The 27,759-nt window shown below is 36.4% G+C and overlaps 1 protein-coding gene and 1 long non-coding RNA gene across 36 annotated transcripts in view; one reads left to right on the top strand and one right to left on the bottom strand.

Annotated features, from left to right (window-relative positions):
- The window catches only part of bt (projectin protein bent), a 110,495-nt gene that overhangs the window by 20,069 nt on the left and 62,667 nt on the right, over positions 1-27,759 (bottom strand). For 27 of the 33 annotated variants that reach the window (XM_070112640.1, XM_070112662.1, XM_070112637.1 and 24 more), the window contains 15 exons: positions 25,615-25,762; positions 23,194-23,567; positions 20,406-20,483; positions 16,140-16,265; positions 14,352-15,051; positions 13,533-13,886; positions 11,694-13,406; positions 9,927-10,826; positions 8,755-9,518; positions 8,558-8,693; positions 7,473-8,363; positions 4,706-7,378; positions 4,363-4,644; positions 3,992-4,291; positions 1-3,913 (listed from right to left, as the gene is read on the bottom strand). The exon at positions 1-3,913 is cut by the window's left edge and continues 5,558 nt beyond it. In XM_070112640.1, coding sequence (XP_069968741.1) covers positions 1-3,913; positions 3,992-4,291; positions 4,363-4,644; positions 4,706-7,378; positions 7,473-8,363; positions 8,558-8,693; positions 8,755-9,518; positions 9,927-10,826; positions 11,694-13,406; positions 13,533-13,886; positions 14,352-15,051; positions 16,140-16,265; positions 20,406-20,483; positions 23,194-23,567; positions 25,615-25,762 — 13,352 coding nt within the window. The remainder of the gene's footprint in view (positions 3,914-3,991; positions 4,292-4,362; positions 4,645-4,705; positions 7,379-7,472; positions 8,364-8,557; positions 8,694-8,754; positions 9,519-9,926; positions 10,827-11,693; positions 13,407-13,532; positions 13,887-14,351; positions 15,052-16,139; positions 16,266-20,405; positions 20,484-23,193; positions 23,568-25,614; positions 25,763-27,759) is intronic. The other 6 variants (XM_070112648.1, XM_070112650.1, XM_070112653.1 and 3 more) reach the window with 3 other exon arrangements.
- Positions 1-27,759, top strand: part of LOC138858147 (uncharacterized) — a 43,682-nt gene that overhangs the window by 13,026 nt on the left and 2,897 nt on the right. For all 3 annotated transcript variants that reach the window (XR_011397371.1, XR_011397373.1, XR_011397372.1), the window contains exon 2: positions 1-27,759. This exon is cut by the window's left edge and continues 9,990 nt beyond it. This is a non-coding gene — a long non-coding RNA (uncharacterized lncRNA).

The raw sequence follows: 27,759 nt of genomic DNA, 5'->3' as shown, positions 1-27,759 counted from the left end.
ATATCAATGTGGAATATAAGACCAGCTTTTATTCTAATATCTTGTAGTGGGGTTATGATCTTGGGTGCGAGATAACGAGCTTTTACCATAACAAGATCTGATGATTCTGAGGGTTCTGACTGTCCTGCTTTATTAACTGCTATAACACGGAATTCATATTCCTGTCTTTCTGTCAAATCAGGTACAGAGACAAATGTCTTGTCTGGTGGCACATGCTGTGTGTTTACCCAGTAAGGGCTACCTTTCTCTTTCTTTTGAATAATATACTCTGTTAGCGGTGCACCTCCATCTGACTGCGGTGGTGTCCATTGCAGGTCAACGTGATTGCAATCCCAATCTGTAACCAGGGGTCGTCCAGGAGCATCCGGTTCATCGAATTCGTTTTTGGCTATAATACTCTGCGGAATTTCCAAATGATCTGAATCGCCGATGGCATTAACTGCTTTTACGCGAAATATATATTCCTTGCGATGTGTTAAGCGTATTACATCATGTACTGGATGTGTACTCATACCGGCATCTGACCATGTACCACGCGAAAGGTCCATTTTCTCAATAACATAATGTAAAATTGGTGATCCGCCATCATCTTTTGGTACACCCCATGACAGGTGGCAACCTTCTTTAGTTATATTTGTTGCATACAGGGGACCAATCGGTGGACTGGGACGATCTAAAACAGTTGCATGAGCGGATGCTTCAAACATTCCGTGCTCATTTTTCAGTGATAAAGTGTAAATACCTTCATCTGTTCTTAGAGCAGAAGAAATTTCAAATGTTAAGTCATTTTGGAATAGGCTCATATCGAGACCTGGCTTTGGCTGAATTTCAACACCATTAAATGACCATTTTACAGTTGGCCTTGGGGAAGCTTCAATGGGCAGTGACCAACCCAGGCGTTTGCCTGCATGAACAGTAATATCTTCCAAAAGCGATTTGTCAAAGTATGGTGCCAAAAAACGGGGTTTGCATGTTACTAATGTTGATGGATCGGATGGGTCGCTACGACCTGCTTTATTTACAGCAATTACACGGAATTCGTATTCACCTTTTTCGGACAGGTCAGGTATTAAAGCTTTAGTTTCACTGAATGGTATATCTACTGCCTTTTCCCATTGTCCGAATTTTGGCCGTTTTTCAACAATGTACCCCGTAATCGGAGAACCGCCATTACGTTTTGGAGCAGACCATTTAAGCTCAACAAAATCTTTACCCCAATCCACTGGCTGTGGTTGTCCCGGTTTATCAGGACGTGAAAATGGATCTTTCGCTGTAAAAGACTGTGTAGTTGCCAGCGGCAAAGACTCGCCTTGTTTATTTACAGCGCGCACGCGGAAATTATAATCGTGTTCCTCAATTAAATTATCCGCACGGATTTGATTATCCGTGGTTTCACCTACTGGTATCCAACGCAATGTTGCAGCATCCATTTTTTCTACAACGTAATGGCTAATTTCAGAACCACCGTCATCTTTGGGAGGTCGCCAGCTTAGCGTTATCGAATTTTTGGTAACATCTTGTGGACGCAATGGACCTTCGGGTGGTGAAGGGACATCCAATACTGTTACTTTAGCTGTTGCTCGATCGGTACCATTAATATTGCGAGCAGTTAGTGTGTAAATGCCAGTATCGACACGCTTCGAGTCAACAACCCGAATCTTCGTTCGATATTCTTCATTAATAATTTTTACACGATCACTATTGACAACCACGTTTCCCTCGTGTAACCATTCTTTACTAGGCACAGGCTCTCCTGTTATCGGTACATCAAATTCAAATGCTTGTCCGGCACGTACTTTAATGTCTAACATGTGATTACGGTCAATTTTAGGAGGGACATTTTTGTTTCTTGCAAGATGTGGCGCTGTTGGGTCACTAGGTTCACCTTTGCCTGCTTTATTGATTGCACGAATGCGGAATTCATATTTAACACCATCAGTCAGATTGGGCACAAGACCATTACAAACGTCATCTGATATTAAAGCGGCTTCTTCCCAATCGGGTGAATACTTATCGCGCTTCTCAATAACATATCCTGATATTGATGTTCCTCCATCACTTTCCGGCCTTGCCCATTCCAAATCAACAAAGTCCTTATCATAGTCCTTAATGATAGGTTTACCTGGTTTAGATGGTTCATCGTAGGGATTCTTCGCTTCTGTAGAGTGTGGTGTAGTAAGAGGTTCTGAAACTCCCTGTCGGTTTTTGGCACGAACCCGGAACTTATATTTATGTCCCGGTGTCAAACCCGATATGTCAAATTTAGTTTCTGGTCCATCGGTTTCTCCACCAGGTACCCAACGACCTGTGTTTTCGTCAAGCTTTTCAATAACGTAAGAGTCAATTCGTTGACCGCCATCATCATCTGGTGGATTCCAATTAAGTGTACAACCTCTGGCGTGAACATTGTTGACTTGCAGAGGGCCATTCGGTGCAGACGGCTTATCGATTACGATAACCTTAACTTCTGCAGAATCTTCCCCAGAAGCGTTTTCTGCATGTATTGTGTATATACCAGACTCTGCACGAGTTGCATTGGAAACTTTTAATTTGCTGTTGTAGTCAATGTGTGTTACTTTAACATTGTCTTTTGAAGTTACCTCACGTTTTTTATGCCACCACTTAGTTTGTGGCGCAGGTTCGCCTGATATTTTCACATCAAATGTGAACGGTTGACCAGCTTTTAGGCGTACTTCATTTAGGTTTGTACGATCAATTAGAGGTGCCTTGTTACGGGGTTTTGCTATAATTGGTGTAGTGGCATCAGATGGTTCACCAATGCCTCCTGCGTTTATAGCAGATACACGGAACTCATAGGCTTGTCCCTCAATTAAGTCAGGTACAGATGCTTTGCATTGATCGAACGGAACCTCAAGTGCTTTCTCCCATTGCCCATATTTATCTTTCTTTTCAATGATATACCCTGTAATCGGAGAGCCTCCATCATTTAGCGGTGGAACCCAAGCTAAATCAATATGATCCTTATCCCAGTCAGTGGTGCGGAGATGTTGTGGCTTTCCCGGTTCGTCGAAAGGATTTTTGGCTATTATGGACTCATCGGATATTAGTGGGGCTGATTCACCTTCAGCATTTACAGCCGAAACACGAAATTTGTATTCGCCGCCTGGTTCCAGTCCAGTAACATCTGCTTGCGGCTCATTAGAACGGCAAACTGGTATCCAACAACCAGTTTTTGGATCAAGCTTGTCAACCTGAAAATATTCAATGGGTGTGCCACCATCATCAGCTGGACGCTTCCATTTGAGATGGCAACCTTCCTTGTGAACTTCAGAAATTTGCAATGGACCCTTTGGTGAACTAGGTTTGTCTGTTATAACGACGCTTATTACAACACTATCTTTGCCGGAGTGGTTGGTGGCTTTTACAACGTATTCGCCAGAATCTCCTCGTGTTGTTGGCCTAAGGACAATTTTTGTATAATAAACCGGATTCTCAATTGTAACAGTATTGCCGGATTGCAAAGGACAGTTGTTAACGCGCCATTCAACTTTAGGTGCTGGTTCACCGGTAATAACAGCGTCGAATTTCAGTGGGGCACCAGCAGAAATGGTAACGTCACGTAAATTACGTCGATCAATTTTCGGAGCAAGAAAACGAGGCTTAGCAATGAACGTTTTACTAGAGTCGGAAGCTTCCGAAGGTCCTGCTTTATTTACCGCCATAACTCTAAATTGATACTCATTGCCTTCAACTAATCCATGAATGATGGCTGTAGGTTTAGGATCACTTGTTTCCAAAGCTTTTTCCCATATTGGACTATATTTATCTTTCATTTCGATAATGTATCCGGTTATTGGAGAACCACCATCAGAAGCTGGTTCTTGCCAAACTAGTTCAACCTTGTTTGCTGTCCAATCTCTTGGCTCCGGTGCACTAGGCTGTGATGGTATTACTAGAAAAAATAAATATTAATAAACTCGTACGTAATATAGAAATAAATGGATATTTTAAGGTTGAAAGAAAATCTCACCAAAAGGATCCTTCGCAATGATAGATCCAAATGTTTCTAATGGCTCTGACTCGCCTTCCTTGTTCAAAGCTTTAACTCGGAATTTATACTCATGCCCAGGAATCAAACCATCAACCTCAAATTCAGGTCCTTCAGCTTTACCCACGGGCAACCAAATGCCGGTATCAGGATCAAACTTTTCCACCAAATATCCTTCTATAGGTTCACCACCATCATCTTTAGGCTTATTCCATTTGAGCTTGCAACCCTCCTTATGTACATTTGAAACATTGAGCGGGCCTTCAGGTTTACTAGGTTTAGCTAATGATTTAATTTAAACGAAAAATAATTGATTAAATGATAAATTAGTCATCCTGACAAAATTTGTTTACTTCTTATATTGATTTGGAATTCAACTTGATCTTGTCCATATTTATTTGTTGCAACAATTTTGTATAGACCAGTATCCTTTCGTTCTGGAGACTCGTTAAAATATTTTGTACTATAAGGTATGTTTTCAATATGTCTACTCGATGTTGGTATTATAGATTTGCCGGATTGGGACCACGTAACATCGGGTGCAGGTTCGCCCTTAACCTGTATGTCCAAGTATATTCTTTCGCCGACTTTAACATTATAGGTACGAATATAGCGACGGTCAATTTTCGGAGCCACTGTGAAAAACAATCGAAATATATAATGTTTGTCGTGAAAATTTAATTTTAAATAACGTACATTTTCTTGGTTTTGTAATTACAGATTTGCTTGCATCAGATGGCTCTCCAGCGCCAGCTTTGTTTATAGCCTTTACGCGGAATTCATATTCACAATTTTCGTCAAGGTTTGGTACAGTACCTTTAAACTCGTCAATTCCTGATCCGGCTGGTGTTTCTGCTGCTTTAATCCAGCGATCAGTACCTTTCTCACGTTTTTCAATGATATAGCCTGTAATTGGTGCCCCACCATCATTTAATGGTGGCCTCCATACCAAATCTACATGATCCTTATCCCAATCAACAGATTCGGGTGTCCCTGGTTTACCAGGTTCATCGAATGGATTCTTCGCTATAACTGACTGTTCGCCATCTAGAGGCTCTGATTCGCCCTCTGTATTTACAGCCAATACTCGGAATTTATATTCATGGCCTGCTTCTAAATTGTTGAGCTCGGCGAAAGGTTCTTTAACGCGTGCAGCCGGTAACCAACGCCCACTTTCCAAATCTATTTTCTCAACGACATAGTACTCTATTGGTAAACCACCATCATCTAATGGTGGATTCCATTTCAATTGACAACCTTCTTTGTGTACATCTTGAATCCGCAAGGGTCCCTCTGGTTTATCTGGTTTATCCAAAATTGTGATGTCAAACGTGGCCTCATCATGACCTGAATCGTTTTCGGCTTTGATTGTATACTTTCCAGTATTTTTGCGCTTTGCAATAGGTATAGAAAATTTGGTACGATAATGCTCCAAATCGATATTTATATCATCGGTTTGATCTTCTATGCGAGCTTTATTATGAAACCAAGTTTTAGTTGCTGGGGGCTCTCCTGATACTTTGATATCGAGACGCACATGCTGTCCAGCTTTGATTGTTATGTCTCTTATATTTGTTCTATCAATTTTAGGCGGCGCAAAGCGATCCTTTGCCGTCATCTGATCTGAAGGTTCAGAAGGCTTACTATGTCCGGCCTTGTTTACGGCCTTTACTCGGAACTGGTATTTCGTACCTTCGCTTAAATCATTAACTCTTGCTTTGCAATCGGGTGTGCTTGTTTCCAAAACTTTCTGCCATTTTCCAGTGTTATTGTCTTTTTTTTCTACTATATAACGAACAATCGGCGCCCCGCCATCATTTTCTGGGGGACGCCAAGATAAATCAGCATGGCTAGCCGACCAATCAGAGATTCGTGGTTTTCCTGGAGCATCAGCAGCATCAAATGGATTTTTTGCTGTGGTTGATGTATCGGTAACCAAAGGTTCTGAATCACCTTCTGCATTGACTGCTTTAACTCGGAACAAGTATTGTTTACCTTCAACCAATCCTGTAACCTCGGCTTCTGGTGACTTAGTTGTGCATACTGGTACCCAACGACCAGTTTCAGTATCCATGCGTTCAACAATATAGTGCTCAATTGGTTCTCCTCCATTATCTTCGGGCTTCTCCCATTTTAACTGAACTGATTCGGCTGTTACATCAGAAACAGCAAGTGGACCTTTTGGTTTACCCGGTTTACATAGTACTTCTAATTCCACGTTAACGATATCAGTGCCGGAATCATTTTTAGCAGTCACAATATAGATACCTTTGTCTGCACGCTTAACTTTTGGCATAATAAATGTAGTTTTATAATTCTCATTTTCTATTTTAATACGTTCATTTGTTTTGAGTACTTCACCATTGTATGTCCAGGTCACTTTAGCGGGTGGTTCAGCTTTTACAGCCGCTTCCATGTGTAACAATTGCCCGCTACGCAGTACTTTCTTTTGTAAAGTGTTACGATCAATATGTGGTTTAAGGAAACGCGGTTTGGCGACAACTGATTTTGAAACATCGCTGGGTTCACTAGGTCCAGCTTTATTTACTGCCACAATACGGAATTCATACTCATGACCTTCTTCTACATTAGTAACAGTACCTTTTGTATGGTCTGCCGGTACCGTAGCAGCGTCAACCCATCCGCGTCCAGATTTGTCATGCATTTGTATAATATACTTTTGAATTGGTGCACCACCATCGTTCTTTGGTGGGTCCCACGCTAAATCTATAAAATCTTTATCCCAGTTGGTTAGTTCTGGTCGACCAGGTTTCTCAGGTTCATCAAAGGGATTCTTCGCGATAATTGGTTTCTCAGTTTCCAAAGATTCTGATTCACCTTCCTTATTAATAGCCTTTACTCGGAATTTATAAGGTTTGCCTTCTTGCAGACCTATTATCTTGGCTTCAGGTTCAGTACTTTTACCACATGGCAACCATTGACCTGTATGTGGATCTAATTTTTCAATTTCATAATAATCGATTGGGGCGCCACCATCATCTAACGGCTTTTCCCATTTCAATTTGCAACCATGCTTATTAATGTCCTTAACTTGTAGTGGACCCTTTGGCTTACTCGGTTTACCCAAAACAGTAACCTCTAATTCAGCAACATCTTCGCCAACTTCATTTGTGGCTTTTAAAACATATTTTCCACTTTGTGGCCGTTTAGCACGCATTACAAAGAATCTGGTATTATAGTCAACACTATCAATCTTAATACCTTCTTTGTCGGATACCAATGGTTGTTCTTTAAAGAACCATTCAATTTTCGGCGCAGGTTCACCTTTAACAGCTATATCTAAACTTATGGATAGACCAACTTTCACTATAACTGGTTTCAAATTTGTACGATCAATATGCGGCTTTACTGAAAACAAAAAAAAATTTCAAAATTATCGCAATGTAATATTTTTTTTTTTAAATTTAATAGTAGTTATTATTATTTATTATGTATTACTTACGAAAGCGTGGCTTGGCTGTATGCCAGTTAGTTTGCTCAGATGGCTCAGAAGTGCCGGCTTTATTTATGGCGCGTACTCGAAATTTATATTGCTGCCCTTCTTCTAGTTTCTTAACTGTGGCCTTACATATCGGACCGTCAATTTCCGCCACTTTGATAAACTCACCAGAATCTTTGTCCATCATTTCAATTACATAGCCGGTTATTGGCGCCCCTCCATCGCGAATTGGGGGCTCCCATTTTAGTTTAACATGATGCTCATCCCAGTCTTCTAACTCTGGTAAGCCAGGTGGTGCGGATACATCAAACGGATTCTTTGCCACTATTACATTCTCAGTTTCTAAAGACTCTGATTCGCCCTCTTCGTTGACCGCCTTAACACGGAACTGATACCGATGATTAGGCTCAAGGCCTTTAATTTCATGTTCTGTCTTTTCAGAATCTACGGAGCCTGCTGGCACCCATCGACCAACTGCAGTATCCATTTTTTCAATTATATAACCTGTCAGTGGTACGCCACCATCATCTTTTGGTTTCTTCCATTTCAATTTGCAACCTTCCTTATGTATGTCAAATGGTTCCAGAGGCCCTTCAGGTTTTGCGGGTTTGTCCAGTACAATAACTTCAGCTTCGGCCTCATCGGCGCCATTTATATTTTCAGCTTTTAATTTATAAATTCCGGTTTGAGCACGTGTTGTATTCAGTATCGTTAGTTTTGTATTATATTCTTCATGTTCCAAACGCACTTGATTGTCGCTGGATAGCTCTTTTTCCTTGAATACCCATGTAAGTGTTGGTGCTGGTTCACCTTTTACGTCAACATCAAATTTAACTGTTTGACCTGCTCGCACTTTTATAGGCTTCATTTTGTCGCGGTTAATATGCGGTTTCACTGAGAATCGTTAAACGGAGTTAATAAAATTCAATTAAAAGTAAAAATAGATCTCAACAAAAAAGCTTTGCTTAGCAATTAATATTTCCTGAAAATGAAGACATTAAATTATATATTGTTAATTATTGAGAAAGCAAGAAGCATTTTAGAGCCGTCGGAGTTGGTACACGTGAAACGGTATTGATTTTCCTTACAGTTCCTCGGCTTAGCAATGTGAGGTTCCGTCGCAGCACTAGGTTCACCAGGACCGGCTTTATTTACAGCACGTACACGGAATTGGTAGATATTGCCTTCAACTAGGGCCTCAACGGTTCCCTCAGGGTTAGGAGTCTGGAAATATAAAAATTTCGAGTATACATTTTTGTTACAAGTTAAAAGTTCCTATACTCACATTTGTTACTAACACCTCTTCCCAAATGGGCGAATATTTGTCTTTCTTTTCAATTACATAACCTGTGATTGGCGCACCTCCATTCTCATTAGGAGGTTCCCATTTTAATTTAACCATATATTCATTATAATCATCAATCTTTGGCACACTCGGTTTACCAGCAGTGGTGTAAGGATCTTTCGCAACAATACTACCGTCACTTTCAAGTGGTTCTGATTCACCTTCCTCATTAATAGCTTTGACCCGAAATTGATATTCATGGCCCTCTTGAAGACCTTTGACATCGATTTCGGTATCATTGCCGGAGGTGCGTCCAACAGGTACCCAGCGCCCTTGTTTCTTGTCAAACTTTTCAACTTGAAAGGCTGTAACTGGCTTGCCTCCATCATCTTCTGGTTTCTTCCATTTCAGCTTACAGCTATCTTTCGTTATATCTTTAATTTCAAGCGGACCTTTTGGCTTAGCTGGCGGTCCTAAGATGTTGACTTCAACATCGGCTTCATCCTCACCGTGTTCATTGACAGCACGTATTTTGTAGGTCCCGGTGTGCTTGCGTTCCGTTTCAATAATTGATATTTTAGTATTATGCGGCACATTTTTAATCTCATAATTCGAAGGCAACGTCTCAGGTTTTAACTCTTTGTCATTTTGATACCAAGTAATGGTTGGTGGGGATTCTCCTCGTACATTGATATCATATTTAATTGGCTTACCAGCACGTATTAAGAGTGGCTTCAGATTAGTACGATCGATTCTCGGTTTAACTAAAAAACAAATATAAATAGTGATTTGATTATATTTTAATATATAGTATATATGTATATAGTATATTCAATAAGCAGGTTCACAAGAAAATAAGAGGAAAGTTCCACGGAATCGAACACAAAATATGCACTCAAGAATTTGAGTAATGAAAATTTATGTCTGCAAAATTTTATAACAAATAACAGCCATGTGGCATCGAAAAGCATTAACGTTGTTTCACTAAGTAGCAGCCATCGGCATACATAATGTGCATAAGAGCATGAGAATCGTTTTTGTAAGAACTTTTATTCAACAAAATTTGTATGTATTTTTGTAATGTCATTTTAGTGATTTAATTATTGTATATTATTATCACAATATTTGTGTACTATTTACCGTTATATACTCCTAAAAATAAAAATACTTACGTTTCTTGTATTTGGCGACCTGAACTTTGCTGGGATCCGAAGGTGGCGATAGGCCGGCCTTGTTTATAGCAATAACTCTAAATTGATATTCTCCATACTCTTGTAATCCATCTATGCAAGCGTCCAATTGGTTTCCCGGGACTTCAATAACCTTTTCCCAATCAGGCTTCGATTTATCCTTTTTCTCAATTATATATTTTTCAATTGGTGCACCACCATCATTGTTTGGCGGAGTCCACTTTATGGAAATGCTTTGGTTGTCAAAGTCGGTGATATCGGGAGTTCCTGGCTTATTCGGTTCATCATATGGATCTTTGGCAACTACACCAACTATTGTGGTTAACGGTTCAGATTCACCTTCATCATTAACCGCGCAAACACGAAACATATATTCGGATCCCGGATTTAAGCCTGTTACATCAAAACTGGGCGGCTCCTTTTCACCAGGTGAACGGCCTACGCGCACCCACTTGCCAGTAGCTGTGTCCATTTTTTCAACGACGTACTCTTTAATTGGTACACCACCATCATCCTCAGGTTTTTTCCATTGCAATTTGCATCCATTCGCAGTTACATCGCTCACGGTTAGCGGTCCTTTCGGCGATGTCGGTTTCCCATGCACAACCAGTTCTACGGTCTCTTGGTCTACGCCGTTGCGATTTTCAGCTTTGAGTGTATACATACCGCTATCTTTACGCACCACATTCGTTATTATGAAGTCGGTATGATTATCGACGTTCTCAATTTTTATGCGATCGCCAGTGGAGAGTGGTATATCATCACGCCAGCTCCAATGCAAAGTTGGAACTGGTTCACCAATGACATCAACTGACCATTTGTGAGTGCGCCCAGTCTTAATTATAACCCGCTTAAATGTTGAACGATCGATTTGTGGTTTTACTGCCGAAATGTACGTGTAAGTTAATATTATTAAAATGTGAAATTTTTATCATACAACAAATTGAATAAAAAAATTCACAAAAGTTAAAAAAATACTGACAGATTGTACATATATAAATAAGCATACATGCATGCACAAATAGGGCAAAAAAGGTAATAACTGTTATTTAGTGTATTAACTAAGTTAACATCATAACTAGAATAATATGATGTGATTAAGGGTGGTAACACCATGAACTTTTCTTATTATGTTGGTAAATAAAGTAAATATTTTAGCACGTGGAAAATATGCCAAAGAACTGGGCTCTAAGGTCCAGGGCATGTATCCCATAGATTTAGTATAACGAAATATCGGAAGTTAATATGTTTCAGTTCTGTCGATTTGAAGTTAATTGTAGTTGCATTATACTTATAGTACGCTTTTAGTTAAAGTGAAGTGAAATTTTCCCCAAAGAAATGTTAGTCTTTATAACACGTAGATACTTACAAGTAAATTTAAAGAACGTATGCTTCACGCTATATGGAAAGCTGATAGTGATATTTTGAGGCAGACTAGTTTGATATTGTTCACTTAGAAAGAAATATTTAGCTAATGTGCTATTAGTTGGAGCACCTTGCTAGTTATACATATGTTATGTTTTAACATATGTTAAATGTATTGTGAAGTTGGTTAGTAGCTATGGAACCAATATCGTTCATAAATACATGTATTTAACAAATTAGATTTTTTCCTTAAGTTATCATTACCGATATTCCAAGTGCATATATGTCAGTTGAAAGCATAAGAGTAATGCAAGCTAAGCTTTTTCATCGATATCTTATCATGTTGAAACAACATCTGCAAATAACCTATATAAGTTAACTTACGGTTCCTATGCTTGCATAAGTGATTGTCGGTTGGTTCTGAAGGATCTGAGTCGCCCGCCTTATTAACAGCACGTACCCTAAATTGATAAACCATTTTCTCTTTAAGTCCATCGACATAGCATTCTGGTGCGGGATCTTCAGTTTTGGCAATTTCACTCCACGTTGGCGAAAATTTGTCTTTCATCTCAACAATGTAATTCAATATGGGCCTACCCCCATCGGATGGTGGACGCTTCCATTTAAGTGTAACGCTCTTATTGTCATAATCTGCAATTTCTGGTTTGCCAGGTGGACTTGGCGGATCGTAGGGATTCTTAGCAATAATAGGATCGGTGGTTTCTAATGGTTCGGATTCACCCTCTTTATTAAGAGCCTTGACGCGAAACTTATATTTTTTATTTGGAGTTAGGCCTTTAAAATTGAAAGAGGTTTCGTCTGGACCAACTTCACCCGCTGGTATCCAACGTCCCGTTTCTTCATCCATTCTTTCCAATGCATAACCAGTTATATCGCAACCACCATCATCCTGTGGACGCTTCCATTTCATTTTGATATGATCAGCTCTCACTTCTTCAGGTTCCATTGGACCACCGGGAGCTAATGGTTTGTCCAACACAGTTACCTGTGCTTCACTTTCAATAGTACCAGAACTATTTGATAACACAATCTTGTAAATACTAGTATCTTTTCGAATTGCCTTTTTGATGGTAATGCATGAATTTCGTTCCATTTGGTCAAGTGTAATACGTTGGTTATCGAAACTCAAATTATCTGTACCTTTGCACCATTTAGCCGCTGGTTCTGGTTCGCCATCATATTTAATATCAAAACGTATAGTTTGACCTCTTTTCACTACAACATTTTTCATACCATCACCAACTATGAATGGCTTTACAAATCGGCATTTAGCAATTATAGCTTTCGTTTTGTCGCTGGGTTCACCGGGACCAGCCTTGTTAACAGCACGGATTCGGAATTCATACTGTTGTCCCTCTTTTAATCCATCTACTGTACCCGCACGAGCGTCGCCAGGAACTTCCTTGCCTGCTACCCAGTCATTAGAGAATTTTTCTTTGTATTCAATGATATAAGAAATTATTGGATCACCGCCATCACTGTCCGGTGCATCCCATTTTAAGTCAGCATGATCTTTATCCCAATCTGTGAGATCAACATTTTTCGGTTTGCCTGGTTCATCCCATGGATCTTTTGCTAATACAATATTTTTGAAAGGAGCAGGGTCCGATGGACCAATCTTATTTACAGCACGTATACGGAATCTGTATTGTCTTTTTGGCGTAAGGTCCTCTATCTTCTTAAATAGTTTTTCTTGTGGCTGAACCTCAGCGACAACTTCCCAGCTTTGCTTTTTGCTTAGATCTTGGCGTTCGACTATATATTTAATAATTGCTGAACCACCATCGTCGTTGGGTTTATCGAAGATCACTTTGCAAGATATCTGGAAAACTTCAACTACATCGACATTTCGTGGTGGCTGCGGAACATCTTGGAATATAACGGTTACATTCTTAATATCTTCACCTTGACCATTAGATAATTTTATTTCATATGGGCCTGAAAGTTCTCGCGCTGGTTTCTTAATTTTAAATGTTATTTTATCTTCAGTTACACCCACTTCAACTTCTTTTACAGGCAATGGCTTACCATCCTTCACTAATTTGGCCTCTACGGGAGTTTGTCTTGTACCGTTAACTGAAGGAATAAAAACGATAATATTTTACGTTAATTACCACCCATTGACTAAACAAAAGATAAATTAAAATATGATACTTATAAAATGTAGGTTTTAAAGAGCAATAAAGAGCTGAGGAGAATCACCTTTGTATGGTACTTCGAGTACCACAGGCGCGCTTATTGGACCAGCAAATTCGTCCGAACAGTCAATGTTTGGACGACTTTCACCTTTGCGTACTGATAGTTTGCAAGTTGAAGATAATTTACCAGATTCACATGTTATTTCACCCTCATCGCCAAGATCAAGATTATTGAAAATCAGCTGGTGCTTGCCACCACCAAGATTTTTAATTTCAATACGCTCATTTGGCTCTACAGGATTACCATTGATTTTCCACTCGCAAGGTGCAGTTTGATCTTGCAATTCGACATCGAGTACCAGTTTTTCACGCTCCACAGCATCTGTGTCCTTGAGCTTTTTATTAAAACGATTCTGATCTAAAAAATGTACGCAAGTCAATAGATATATAATATAAAGAAATAACAAAATTGCAGTCTGTACATAATATTATATAAACGTGTTGTTTCACAAGACTATATTAACTACTAATTTTTGGAAAAAAAAAGTAGGTTTAGTCTTTTAGAATACCGTATACTCTGTGGTCAAAAATGGCCTTTTAGAAAACACCACATTTCACAGCTCAACGCAGCTGTATTTGCTTATGTGATGTACTCTACTATTATTTTTCTAAATATCGGTTTTAATTGCTGTCAAATCAGCCATAATATTGTTCTCAAATCACGCTTTGAAGCGCTTCAAACAAGTCATACATTTTTCTACATTGCAGTTACTTATGAATAGTAAGCAAAATAAGTGAGTAAAGAAACCTTATATTGAACGATTCCTTAGGTATGATTGCGAATAATTAATCTTGTAATCTAAAATTTAACTTCACAACTTACAATTAATTATAATTTCAGCTTCAGTTTTGTCAGCATTTGTTGTACATTTGAATTGCCCAGCATCACTGACCTTGCAATCTTTGATAATTAGTTTGCGTTTACGACCATCTTTAACGATTTGTATGCGCTTATCACCTTTGATTTCTTCATCACCGCGCCACCATTGTACTTCACCCGTAGCGTCATCAATTTCGCACGCAAGTGTTATATTGTCTTTTTCAATGCATTGTAGTGATTTTAGTACTTTTACAAATTTATAAGGGTATTCGACAATTTTAACTGCTGTCTCAGTCTTATCTGGTTGCTTGTCTAATTGGCAACGATATTGACCAGTGTCTTCAAGTACAGAATCTTTAATTATGAGCTTGAGGTTTCCATTTATATCTTTCGATATTAGATAACGTGGGTCATCGGATTCGATTTTCTTATTATCTTTGAACCAGGTCACATTGGCCATGCTACTGCTAACAGCACACTCCAAAGTTGTCTCATGTTGCGTAAATCCTTCGATTTTCTTCTTAAGCGGTTTAGTAAATGTATAGCTGGGATCAGCTTCTTCGACGTTCAAAAATGCAGTGCTGGATACGCCTCCAATTTCTATGGTATACTTTCCGCCATCTTCTACTTTAGGATTCATGACAATCAACTGGTAAGTGTCATTCTCATTCTTGAATTTATATTTGCTGCCAGTGAACAGTTCCTTTTTGTCGGATAAAATGCTTTAGTAAGATATCGCGTTGATTGTTATAACATATAAACAAATATTGATGGAAAACGATATATACATATATACTTGTATGTTAAAACATATTCTATACAAAGCAGCAAACCCGCAGTATGCTCAAACGAAGAGTGTGTTTGTTTTGAAACAGAAAGAGGTGTTTAAACGACGATATTTCTAACCAAGTTATACATAACTAACTGGGAGCTTTGCGTGAGCCATATTTGACAGAATTTCAGGGATTGAAATTCGCGGAGCAGTGTCCAGGGTCGTGCTGCTTTAGTTACTATATAGGTACTTATATACACAAACGTATCGTGTTCATAAAAACACATTTGTGACAAATGGCCATAGCCGTATTGTAGGAAGCTGCAAGGCTGATGAGCTTGTTGCTTTAGTTCCGATAGCAATTAGTAAGTGCGCCATTGGCTTTCTGTGGTTCGCTACTACGACTGGATTGTCTGACCTCAGACCAGCTCAGCAAGCGTTAGTCAACTACTAGCAGCTGTACAGTCGCAAGGTCCTTCTGGCCCAATATAAATCTTAAGAGGTGTAGTGAACTCTTCGCCTTCAGCAAAGATATCCAGGTGAAATAGTGGAAATAGAAATAAAGCACCTAAGCAGATTTGTTATAGGTTCAGGGCGCTTTGCTGATAGCCGATATCTAACTACAAGAGTTTTTCAGTTGGCTTTACAAAGGACTGTCCATAACAGTCTAAGTGTTATTCCCCGCCATGTTGAGGGATTAGCCATCTAACCTAACCTAACCTAATCTGGGTTACGTTATTAAGCCAATGATCTGTTTTAATTGTAGTTGAGTGGCATGTTTTACAATGCTCAAATTCGTGGACTGCGAGCAATCATTGCAAACTACTAAATACGATATTAAGAATTTATAGAAGTAGTAAAAACGTCAATTTGTTTACTTGGCTTAAACAATTTTTTTAAAATGTGTAAAATTTACTGAATGTAGGTTATTTGTACGTAGTACGCATGTACTCCTAAGGATGTAAAATAGGTTGATCGCATTAACAGAAACTTTAAGTTATATATTATTGTATACTTACATCTTTTCGCAACATCCATTTGGGTTTACAATTTGGCTTACTGAAACGCGCTTCAAATACAACTTTCTTATCTTTACCTTCCTTGGCAAATTGATCGATGAGCGGACTTAAGAAGGATTCTTGCTTCTGTTTTTTTTAAATTATGTTTGTTTCAATGGTTAATTTTTGTTTAGTAGTAGTAGTTGTTTAATTTAATTTAAATTTTAATTTAATTTAAATTTATTATTGATTGTATCGTTGCAATTTTTAGCATTGATTTGTAAAATTTAACGCCGCAATTGTTGTAATATTCCATTTAGTTTATAGGTCGGTAACACCGGTCGTTTTTGTTCGTTTTGGGAATAGGACGAAATTAAGGTTTACGTTGTCAAAAATGGGAAAAGAAATAATATTGTATAAATAATTTTTTCAATTGTCATACATTACATTATATTTATTTTGTTCGGGCAACACCAAAATTGTGTCCGCAAAAATCAGCAAAATAACTAAACACGCTTTCCAACTGATTAATTGTATGCACGTCAATTGAAAATACGTACATATTCTGCTATTCGGTAAGTATAGATGCAAGCAGAATATAGATTTCATATTTATACTACGGCACATACATATATGTGATACAAAAAAATTGTATTAAAGTTTTTTTTGGTAAGTGTTACGTTTTCAGTTGGGAGTACAAAAATTCAACTTTAAGTGATTGAATATTTGAATGTGAAAGTAGTTTGTGGCACATATATATATGTACACATATCACAATAAGCCAATATCCAACAGGAAATTTATTAAATTGGATGAAAAATTAAGCATTGGGCAGAAAAAAACACACATACTCGAAAATAAAACAATGCGTTGAGGGTAGTAAATTAAAATTTTAAATTAATAGAAATCGTTTCGTTTGAACCGAAATAAAATAAAAAAGATTTTATTCCTAAAAATTGTATTCTTTGCTGTACCAACTTAATAACTGAGTTACAATAAAATTGTTGAATGTGAGCAGACGCTTAAATTTTAACTATTTTAGCATTGTATATATTATATTTTGTATATGTATGTGTATGTGTATAAAATATGTATTAGATTAGTATTAATGAATGTGTATTAAATATGTATTATAAGTGAATTAATGTTAGATTTTAGTAATGCTTATTATATTAATGCTTATATTATTACTATACAGCGTCTATCAATAGGGATGACGTGATTTTGACAGCTCGTGGCTGGGTTTGGTTCAAATATTGTCGTATGTTCAGTAAGGTTTGTCATTTCATCATGGTTCGATTCACTTCGGAACAACGTTTGGAAATTGTCCAAGATTATTACGCAAATTCACGTTCTCCGAAAAATTAACAAATTCAGGTTCATCGAAAAATCATCTTCTCAGATGAGGCCCATTTCGGAGTTAATGGCTTCGTCAACAAACAAAATTGTCGCTATTGGGGCGAGTCAAATCGTCGTGCGGTTGAGGAAACGCAATTGTATCCCTAAAAATGTACCGTTTGGTGCGAATTGCGGTATGACGGCATCATTGGGCCTTATTTCTTTCGAAATGACGCAGAAAATGCCATTACCATCAATAGACGGGATGTCGCCTCATGTTTCACGTCTAAACATTGACACATAGCGTGCAAAGTGTGGCGACAAGTTAATTTCAGAACCCATTTTGACCAAATTTGAGTGTTTTATTTAATTTTAACATCACGTCGTTCTTGTTGGTAGAGCCTTTATGTATACAAGTAGAAACATATAGAAACAAATGGCTTTTAGGCGTTTAAAAATCACAAAAGCAGCATTTTTATTCAATAAAAGTAACATTCACCTAGTAAATATTATACATACTTTTATGTGTGCATTCTTAGGTAACTTATTACGTATGCCTGACTACATACCCTGCTGATAAAATGCGTTCATTTAGATGTTCGTATATTAGTTATGTGAAGTGAGCAAAAAACGTTTACGTATACAATTTCCTCAACCACTCATGGTCTAAAAATCCAACTAAAACAAGCCGTAATTGAAAAATTTCTTGCATACAAGGTTCAACAATACTATTAAGCATTGATATTTGGCATAGAAACTAAAAATCCTACCAAGAAAGGAACCGCACATTTCTTGTTGCGTTTTGTTTCTGCATTTTTCGGGTAAGTCTAACGGTAATCAATTTTGTGAACAAATGGACAAAAGTGTAAGCATGTTGCATTTTCACTGAGACCAAAAATGTGTCAGCCGATTAAAATGAATAACATCTTATTACCACAAGCAAATGATGTAACTTATCTTGGCATTCACTTGAACAGAAAGAGCAGAAAATTTAAACTGACTTTTGAATAAAAATTCTAAACTTAGCCTAGACTACAAAGTTTTATTATACAACGCGGTAATAAAGCTGATTTGATTTCAACTGTGGGGTACGATCCGTGCAACTAACATTGATATAGTACAAAGGTTCTAGCCAAAAATCCTTAGAGCTATAACGGGTTCACCATGATACATTTGTAATGAAAATATTCACAAAGATCTTGGTATTCCTATATTAAAAAGAGAAGTAGAGGACAGCAAAAAAATTATGAACATAAACTCCGTAATCATCGAAATCCATTAGCTAATGCCTTGCTACAGTCCTATCAAACCCGCTTAAAAAGAAAAGATTTATCAGCTTTGTAAAGAGCAACGTATGACCAAACAGGTTTAACTAGAACCTTGAGTTTGTCAAGTTTTAATTAGATTTAAGATTCTATTACTTATTGTTAGGCTTTGCACAAGCAGATTCAACAAAAACGATATATTAACAAAAAATTTAACTGTTCACTTGCTTAAATTATATTGCAGTAGAATTTCAATTTGCTAAATTTTTTGTAAAACGTGAAACTGTTACGTCCAAAATGCGTTGGTTGGTGAAATTCAATTTTAAACTCGGATAATTATCTTAGACTTGTATTTAAAGAGGAAATAGATCGTATAACTGGCCGAATTATTAACAAATCGCCATCGAGTGTGCAGACTATAATTCACACAAATGGAAATTCTGGAACTTGGCCGCAATGAACATAAAATCCTTGGTGTAATACAGGCAGAACCAAGGCAATCGGCACCAGAAATACAGAAGGAAAATTTAACTTGGTATTTCAAAATTGTACGTAAACCTTTTTTATGTTAAAAATCCAAGTTCCTTATGTTTTTTTGTTTTTAATCCTTCTGTTTTTTATCACTTTAGAAAATGAGAAAAGACTTATAGTTGTGAAAATATGAATGATTAAAATATAATCAATTTGCGATTTAATATATGAGGATAGATTTTATTGAGTTTCTTCACAAAAACACCTTGCACGTAAACTTTTTTTGCTCACTGTATGTACATATGTGTAAAAACAGGCAGTCAAAATATTCTAAGTTTATGATCAAACTTTATTTTATTTTATGAGGGCGCTATGCATATACATAAATAATTCATTAATAAGTTGGTGATGATAATATTATATTTTAGTCTGCAATAGTCTTTTACAAGAATTTCGCGAAAAGATGAAGTAAGTTAGTTTTTAAGTATAGTTAAAGTCGAAGTCTAAATTCGCATAGTTATATTTTTCTGGTGGGCATATAAGAGTACAAATGAAGATTGTCGAAAACCTCGAACAATTTCAAAAATTGTTAGCACAACATCCATAAATAGACATCGATAAAATATGTTCTGTATTAAAAATGTAGACGCCGTCTTGAAACACTTTATAGTGTTATACAAAATTGTACATTGCAAAATTTCCATTTTCTGAGTTAAAAGGTCCAAAAAATGTACGAGAAAAAACCGAGCGGCCTTGTTGATAAAGAAGCGAACGGTAATTACACAGTACAATCAAACATAGATCAGAAAAAACTTAGCATTTGAGAATCAAAGAGTAAAGAAATAGAGTAGTTGTTTTCGAAAACAAAAATTGTCCACACAAAAATTTCTCATTAACGTCTTTATACAAGTGTTTTAAAACGCTGGAAGTCCAAGTGAAAACAATAAGTAAATGAGTAAGCACATACATTTACGTATATGTAAAATTGAAACCGTAGCTTTGAGTTTGATTAGAAATAAATATTAATATTATTATTACTACGAATATTATTCAGTATTTATTTGGAAATGTGAGATAGAGAAAGTTTAAATAGACAACATATAATATGTAGTACTAAAGAATACTCAGATTGAGTGCCAAAATTCTTTGGCAAGGAATATAAAAAATTGTCGAAGTAGTCAAATAAATTCAGGGCTGGTGCCTGTAGTCGAACCTCCTCGCGTCGAAATGGGTGTAATGTTGGCCAATCGGGTATCAATTCAGCTAAGGACGGTCTACGTGATCGATTTGCCTACATACAAAATGTTGATTTTTTGCATCATAGAAAATAAAATATATTAAAAATTTAGTTTTTACATTGGATCATATATGTGTATGTATGATTTGTCGGATTTAGTTTTATGGTCTAAAAATTCATATAACACTTCAATATATGTATTTGTGTACGTTTGTACCATATATGTTCAATGCAATGTTTCGTGTGCATATGTTTATTACAAAGAGCAGAGCATTAATTTAGTCAAAGTAATGTAATTAATACGAGTATATGTGCATATTTAATTCTATCTCTTCTCAGTATATTTGCAAAGTCGAATTTCCCATGATTAGTTCGTTACAGCCGAAAAACTATTATCACAAGTTTCGTAACACCCTAAGTGCCGTTTCACATTGGGATTCAAAAGAGTCTGATGTTTTTCAACTTTTCTTTTGGTGTCGCTCTGGGCATTCACACGGTCAAAAAGAGTCCAGCAACTCGAGTCTAGTTTTTCTGCATTCCTTTATACAAAATTTTCGTGCGGTTCGACTCCGCAACACTGCGTGCTGCGTATTTCATTTGTATGTTGAGATGATGGTCACACATTTTGCTTGCAATGAATTACCATGAATATGGTAGAACAATATGCATAATACAAGTACCTACCCGCTAAATAGTTTCAAAGAAATACTAAAGACGGGAATTTCCTAATCCACAAGAATGTATTGAATATCCGCTACAAATATTTTCAAGGCCAAATTTATAATAGGAATTTCCTAATCTTTAAGTATTAAAAACTCATAATTTCTTTACTCCGTATTAAAAATTCATAATTTCTTTACTCCATAATCTATATCTTAATTTTCTCCTTATTTACAATTTGTCATAATATTTCTATTATTCTATGCATACGTATTTGCATATTACATACAAAAAATAGATAACAGAATTCAAATTAGCGATCGAATTCATTTGAAACCGAGCGCTCTTGCAACCATTCAAATGATTTGAAAGTGAAAAGGAATGCTGAAAAGGGTAGCAGCGAGCTGTTACGAACAAGAACACAAAGCGTGCCACCCGAACACGAGTGGCACGGTCCCTTCGTCTTTCCTCGTCGTCCCCTCGCCCACAATAAACTGGTATGAGACTCTTTTGAGTCCCTGTGTGAAACGGCACTAACTAAATTTAGTCTTTATGTAGCTGCAACGCTATCAAACATAATCGAATCATAATCCATAATCATAATTTAAATATATTCGTATATACTAACATTATCATCCAAAAGGACGGATAGCGTGGTAAATTAAAACTTTTAATGAAATTGAAAAGAAGAAAAAACGTTAACTTCGACTGCACCGAAGCTATGATACCATTCACCGGGGTATTTTTATAGCATGAAAGGGTATGAAAAGATCTTTATTCTGATTTTGATCAGTCAGTATTAATGGCGGCTATATACTCTAGTGTTCCGATCTGAGAAATTTCTATGGAGATTGTAGCGATGTCTTTGATAATAATCTCTACCGAATTTCGTGAAGATACTTTGTCAAATAAAAAAGTTTTCCATACAAAGACTTGAGTTTGATTGGTCAGTTTGTATGGCAGCTATATGCCGTAGTTCTCTGATCTGAAACATTTCTTCGAAGATTGCTTCAATGCCTCTGAAAATAATCTATGCCGAATTTTGTGACGATACCTAGTCAAATAAAAAAGTTTTCCATACAAGGACCTGAGTTTGATCGTTTAGTTTGTATGGTAGCGTATACTATAGTGGTTTGATATCGACGGTTCCGACAAATGAGCAGCTCCTTGCTGTGTAAGAGACGTGTGCAAAATTTCAGATCGATATCTCAGAAACCGCGAAACTAGTTCGCGTATGTACAGAAGGATAGACGGATATTATTAAATCGAGCAATTGAGATAATTAAATAGCAAGCCCATCAAATTTGGTAACTTGTAGCCAGAAGCCTGCTTGTAGTGTAGTTGTTAAATGGATTAGATTAACGTTAAGGTCTAGCCGTCATGACGCTTAAAGTGCTTTCAGAAGTTTTATTTTGGACAAAAAGATACCATAGTAATGAGCTTTGAAACACATTAGAGTCTACCACCGCCATCAGTCTGTTTTTGGATAAGGAGGCACATTTAAAATAAGCCAAAAGTTCTTTTAACACTAGATTTCATTATTCGTGTGTATTTGAGCCGAGCACTGTTATGCTTATGGAAAGACTGCCACTTCGTTTGTGCAGTCACGTTGAAACTTTGGAGCTCGAGTTTGACCTAATGTATTACCTCAACTATCCATGTGCCCTTAATCCAATTTATCCCTATGCCATAACATTACGCTTTACTAAGAAATATAATTTTCTTTTGGATACAGCACTTTAGTTCACAATATTCTAGGCTAGGTTCGTTAAATAAAGTTCCAGTTTTCGTCCGCTGATATTGAAGTGATTTAGATAAATAAATTTTTGTGAACAAATTTTGGAAAATTTTATATCTATAACATAAAATAAATACAATAGATTTACACTAGAAGTCTGATTTTTCAGAATATAAGTTGATATTCCAAAATAATTTTAACGTATAAAAAAAAAAAATTACAATTAGTATACCTAAAGCAAAATGCTTTGCGAATACAGTATATATTATTATTAGGCAGTTTGGTTAATACCTAGTTAGTATATTTTTAGTAATTTTGCACGATTAATTTGCAATGATCGAATGTTGTGTATCGAACACTTCTTACCCTCTCTACTTTTTTGAGTGTCGGCAATGGTTTCTCAGTTTGTTTTAATTCACCCCAATTGGGATCTTCTTCTTCTTTGTCCCATTTTTGATAACGACGTTTTTTGAGCATGGCCCGGAAATCCATGCCACTAGAATCGGATACATACAATTGCATTTCGGCAGAATCTTCGCCGTGTATGTTTGCAACAACAACTTTATATTTGCCCTCATCATTAGGTTTACATTTTCGCATACAGAGCGTAATAGAATTTGTTTGACCATCAGTAAGAAACTTAAAACGGCCACCTTCAATGATTTCGCTGACACCTTTGTAGAATCTAAAGGTTGGCGCTGGATTACCTTCTACGCCAACTGTCATATAAGCCGTTGAGTCTATGTTTATGTACATTGAAATGTGCAAATAACGGGAAAACATACAGTGTGAATATACATAAAAACATATAATGACGATAAGAACATATAAATATACATATGTGAAGTTCCTATACTAATATAAAGACACATTAGTAAGTAAACAAGTATGTGGGAATTAAAAAAGCATACTTACATACAGTACAGTAATATTTGTATATCCAGAATCAATATATATTAAAATTTAGCTATATTGTTCGTCAATCTGATTTACACAAATATTTATAATTTAATTGCATGGTAACCGCCGTAACATTTTAGATGTTTCGACGTATAAGTAATACGGAAACTAATATACGATGCCTATAACATGTTTATTTATTTGTATTATTTCAATAATTTTTAATATCCATTTAATTTATCTAATTTGTATTTGTAAGAAAGAAATAATGGGTTCGATCAAAGTAGTATTTGAAATATGAGGTGGTCGCGACCATTAATCATGAAAGAACTAAATTGTTATGTATTTTATGTAGAACAAGTAAGGAAGGGTATAACCGAACATTTCATACTCTTGCAACACCAGATTATTGGAAAGAGATTCTTTTTGAATTTCTGTAAAAATTCTCACATATTGACCGATATATACGGTACGTATACTCGTATGGTGGCTAAGGGAAGTGTTGAACCGATTTTACCCATTTTTGGCACAAGTTATAGTTCGATTTCGACAATTTTTGAGCGTAAGGTGACCTACTTTATGAGCATTATTCGGGCAAAGTTTTATCCAGATACATTTATTGGTGCCTAATTTGCATACTGGAAAGTGAAAGAATCAGATGGAACTTGAAATTGTGTAATATGGGAAGTAAGCGTGGTTGTAGTCTGACTGCACTGCGGCTGCTATAAAGCCCTCTTGTACCATCTCGGGTGTCAAATTTTATGTCGTATTATTTATTGATTTATTGCGCTTTTAGTAGTTTGTAACAGAACCTATCGTGTCTTAAGTAATTTAGGAGATGTGTAGATTAAACCTTTTAGAGGACGGGGTCATGCCCATTTCTTCCAAACTTCTAGCCTGCAATTGCTTCTTGCTACTTCAATCCTCTGTACCAATTAATAGTTTTATATCTTAATTTGGTACTTAGTTATGGCATTTTATAAGTTTTCGGTTAATGGCGTTTTGTACGATATTTTAATTTTTACTGAAGTTATTTATATCATTTATATATTTAAAACCCTATATCTAACTCGATTATTTGTAGGTGATACAAACCACCGTTAGGTGAACAAAACTGTTACCCTCTGTACCAACATGTTGCAGGAGTATAAAAATGTACCAATCTTTTGTTCTATGTAACTCAAACATGATAAATACTAACGATTAATACATCGTTTACAATTTTGACTGGCGAATTCAGTTAGATGCATTATACCACTGTAATTAATTGTCCATTCAAAAAGTCCATAAGATGATACATAGATGACCTAACTAAATTTTTCACATGATTTTAATTTAGTACTAACCTTGTTACATTTTATAAATTTGACATCAATCTGATCGTTGATTTGTCAGTTATTACATTTTGTGTGAAGCGACTTTATAAAAAAAAGTTGAAATTTCTTGGAAATACACTAATTAATTTTGAGGGATCGCAAATTGAAGATGTACGAGTTAGCTGATATTGTAAAGATATATTTACTATTTTGCATGAGCATTTGAATATGCGAAAGTTTGAATAAAATGAAATGAATTAGGCTTCGCATTGCTTTCCCACCCACCGTATTCTCTACATTTAGAACAAAAAAATAAAGTTTTGTCAATTTTTATTTTTTTTCTCACTTATCCTAAGGACTTATTGAATGACTTGTTAGATAATATGATTTTAGTCTGGAATTAATGCAAATAGAACTTAGCTCAAACATTTGGGTTGGTGCATGGAGTTCAGAGATTGTGAATGTCCTCATTAATCATTGAAAGAATAATTTATAATAAAAACAAACTGTATGTAAGTAGGCTGAATTGAAAAGTTAAGTATGATATGAAAGGTTTCTATGCTGTACTTACCTTCAACGACTGAATATGACTCCTGTACATCAATAATTTGTGGTGGACCACCGTCACCGACTTCACGTAATGGTGTGGATGGTTTGTTAATCAAATCTTCAAGATCCTGAACACTGGGCCGACGTATATCAATTGACGTTCTGCGACGCTATTGATTCCAAATAAAAACGATGCAAACATGAATTGTACACGGTAGAATTGTATTTGTATATATGTTGTTGACGGGAAAAAATGAATCGAAAAACATAATAATCCTATTAATACATTAAGTGTTTAGTCAATTTCACATATAAATATAAGGGTTAATCTAAAATTTTAAAATATTTAAAGGAGGTGAGAAAACAATGCAATATAACAATCAATATTTCATAGAACTACAATTCAACAAGTCTTAACACTACAGGTCAACTACAACAAAATTATATGATATACGATGTGTGATTATTACATACTCGAAACAATTTTGTTAACCAAACGGTAATTTTCAACACCTTAGTTTTGAATATATGTATATATTTTTGTTGGAAAACAAATTTATTTTCTTCCCCGCTACCGAAATGTTATTGAAAAAAATATATACATATGTAAGTATAACAATAAAACTGGTAAACAAAATTAAACTACCCTCAGTTCCTTGCTAGCAGCTCTAGTTTTAGTGATACAGGTACTTCTTGAAATATCGTTACTCGGCTCACTTGAATTAATTTTTAGCGCGAAAAATTACTAAATTTCATTAATAAACCGCTATGTCTACTTTAAAAAAAACTTGTTTAAATGATCCGAATAGTTCTAAACAAGGATGGGGAACTTTTTAAATATATCACTCAAATATTTCCGAAATTAAGCACAGAAAAAACAAGTAAGGAAGGGCTAAGTTCGGATGTAACCGAACATTTTATACTCTCGCAAAGTCAAATAGTATACTCGTTTGACATTTTTTTGTGGATTGACTGATATTTTTGGTAAAAGGTCAACTATAGGCACTGGGGTCCACATTTTAGTGTTTTGGGGCTTAAACAGTTTTGGTTCGATTTAGACAATTTTTGGCCACAAGGTGGCATACTTTAATCGCATTATTCACGCAAAGTTTTATCCCGATACAGTCATTGTTGCCTGATTTGCATAGTGGAAAGTGAAAGAATCAGATGGAATTTAAAATGGTGTTATATGGGAAGTAGGCGTGGTTGTAGTCCGATAGTCACCCATTTTCGCACTATGACATAGAAACATGAAAAGAACGTTATGCACTGAATTTGGTTGAAATCGGTTAAGCAGATCTCAAGATATGGGTTTTCACCTAAAAGTGGGCTGTGCCACGCCCACTGTCTAATTTTGAACGCGGTTCCTATAAAGTCATCTCATACCATCCCAGAGATAAAATTTAATGTCTCTGGCGTGTTTAGTGCTTGATTTATCGCGCTTTTAGTAGTTTTTAACAGTACCGTTATATGGGGAGTGGGCGGAGTTGCCACCCGATTTCAACTATTTTCACACCGTCAATAGAAGTGTTAAAAACATTTGCTTCCAGTTTTGTTATTATAGCATTAACGGTTTAGTAGATATGCACATTAAACCTATTAGAGGCAGGACCACGCCCACTTAAAAAAAAAATTAACTGCAGATGCCCCTCCCTAATGTGATCCTGTATACCAAATAACAGTCTTGTATCTTATTGCGGAGCTTAGTTATGGCAATTTATTTGTTTTTGATTAATGACGTTTTGTGGGCGTGGCAGTGGTCCGATTACGCCCATCTGCAACCGTCTCACGGTACCAAGAAACATGTCTACCAAGTTTCATAAAGATATCTCAATTTTTACTCAAGTTAGAGCTTGCAAGGACGGACGGACGGACGAACAGACGGACGGGCGGACAGACAGTCACCCGGATTTCAACTCGTCTCTTCATCCTGATCATTTATATATATTATATATAACCCTATATCTAACTCGATTAGTTTTAGGTAATACAAACAACCGTTAAGTGAACAAAACTATTATACTCTGTAGCAACAGGTTGCGAGAGTATAATAAAGGCGGTATTTTTGACGGTCCTTAAATCAGGGAACTAATAAAGGACCAACAGTAGATTGTATGACAGATAAGGAGAAATCTGCATGGATTGAATTTATTTGGGTTGTGCAAAG

This window comes from Bactrocera oleae, chromosome X (assembly GCF_042242935.1).
Source record: "Bactrocera oleae isolate idBacOlea1 chromosome X, idBacOlea1, whole genome shotgun sequence".
Taxonomy (NCBI): Eukaryota; Metazoa; Arthropoda; class Insecta; order Diptera; family Tephritidae; genus Bactrocera; species Bactrocera oleae.
This window is presented reverse-complemented; position numbering and strand designations above follow the sequence as displayed.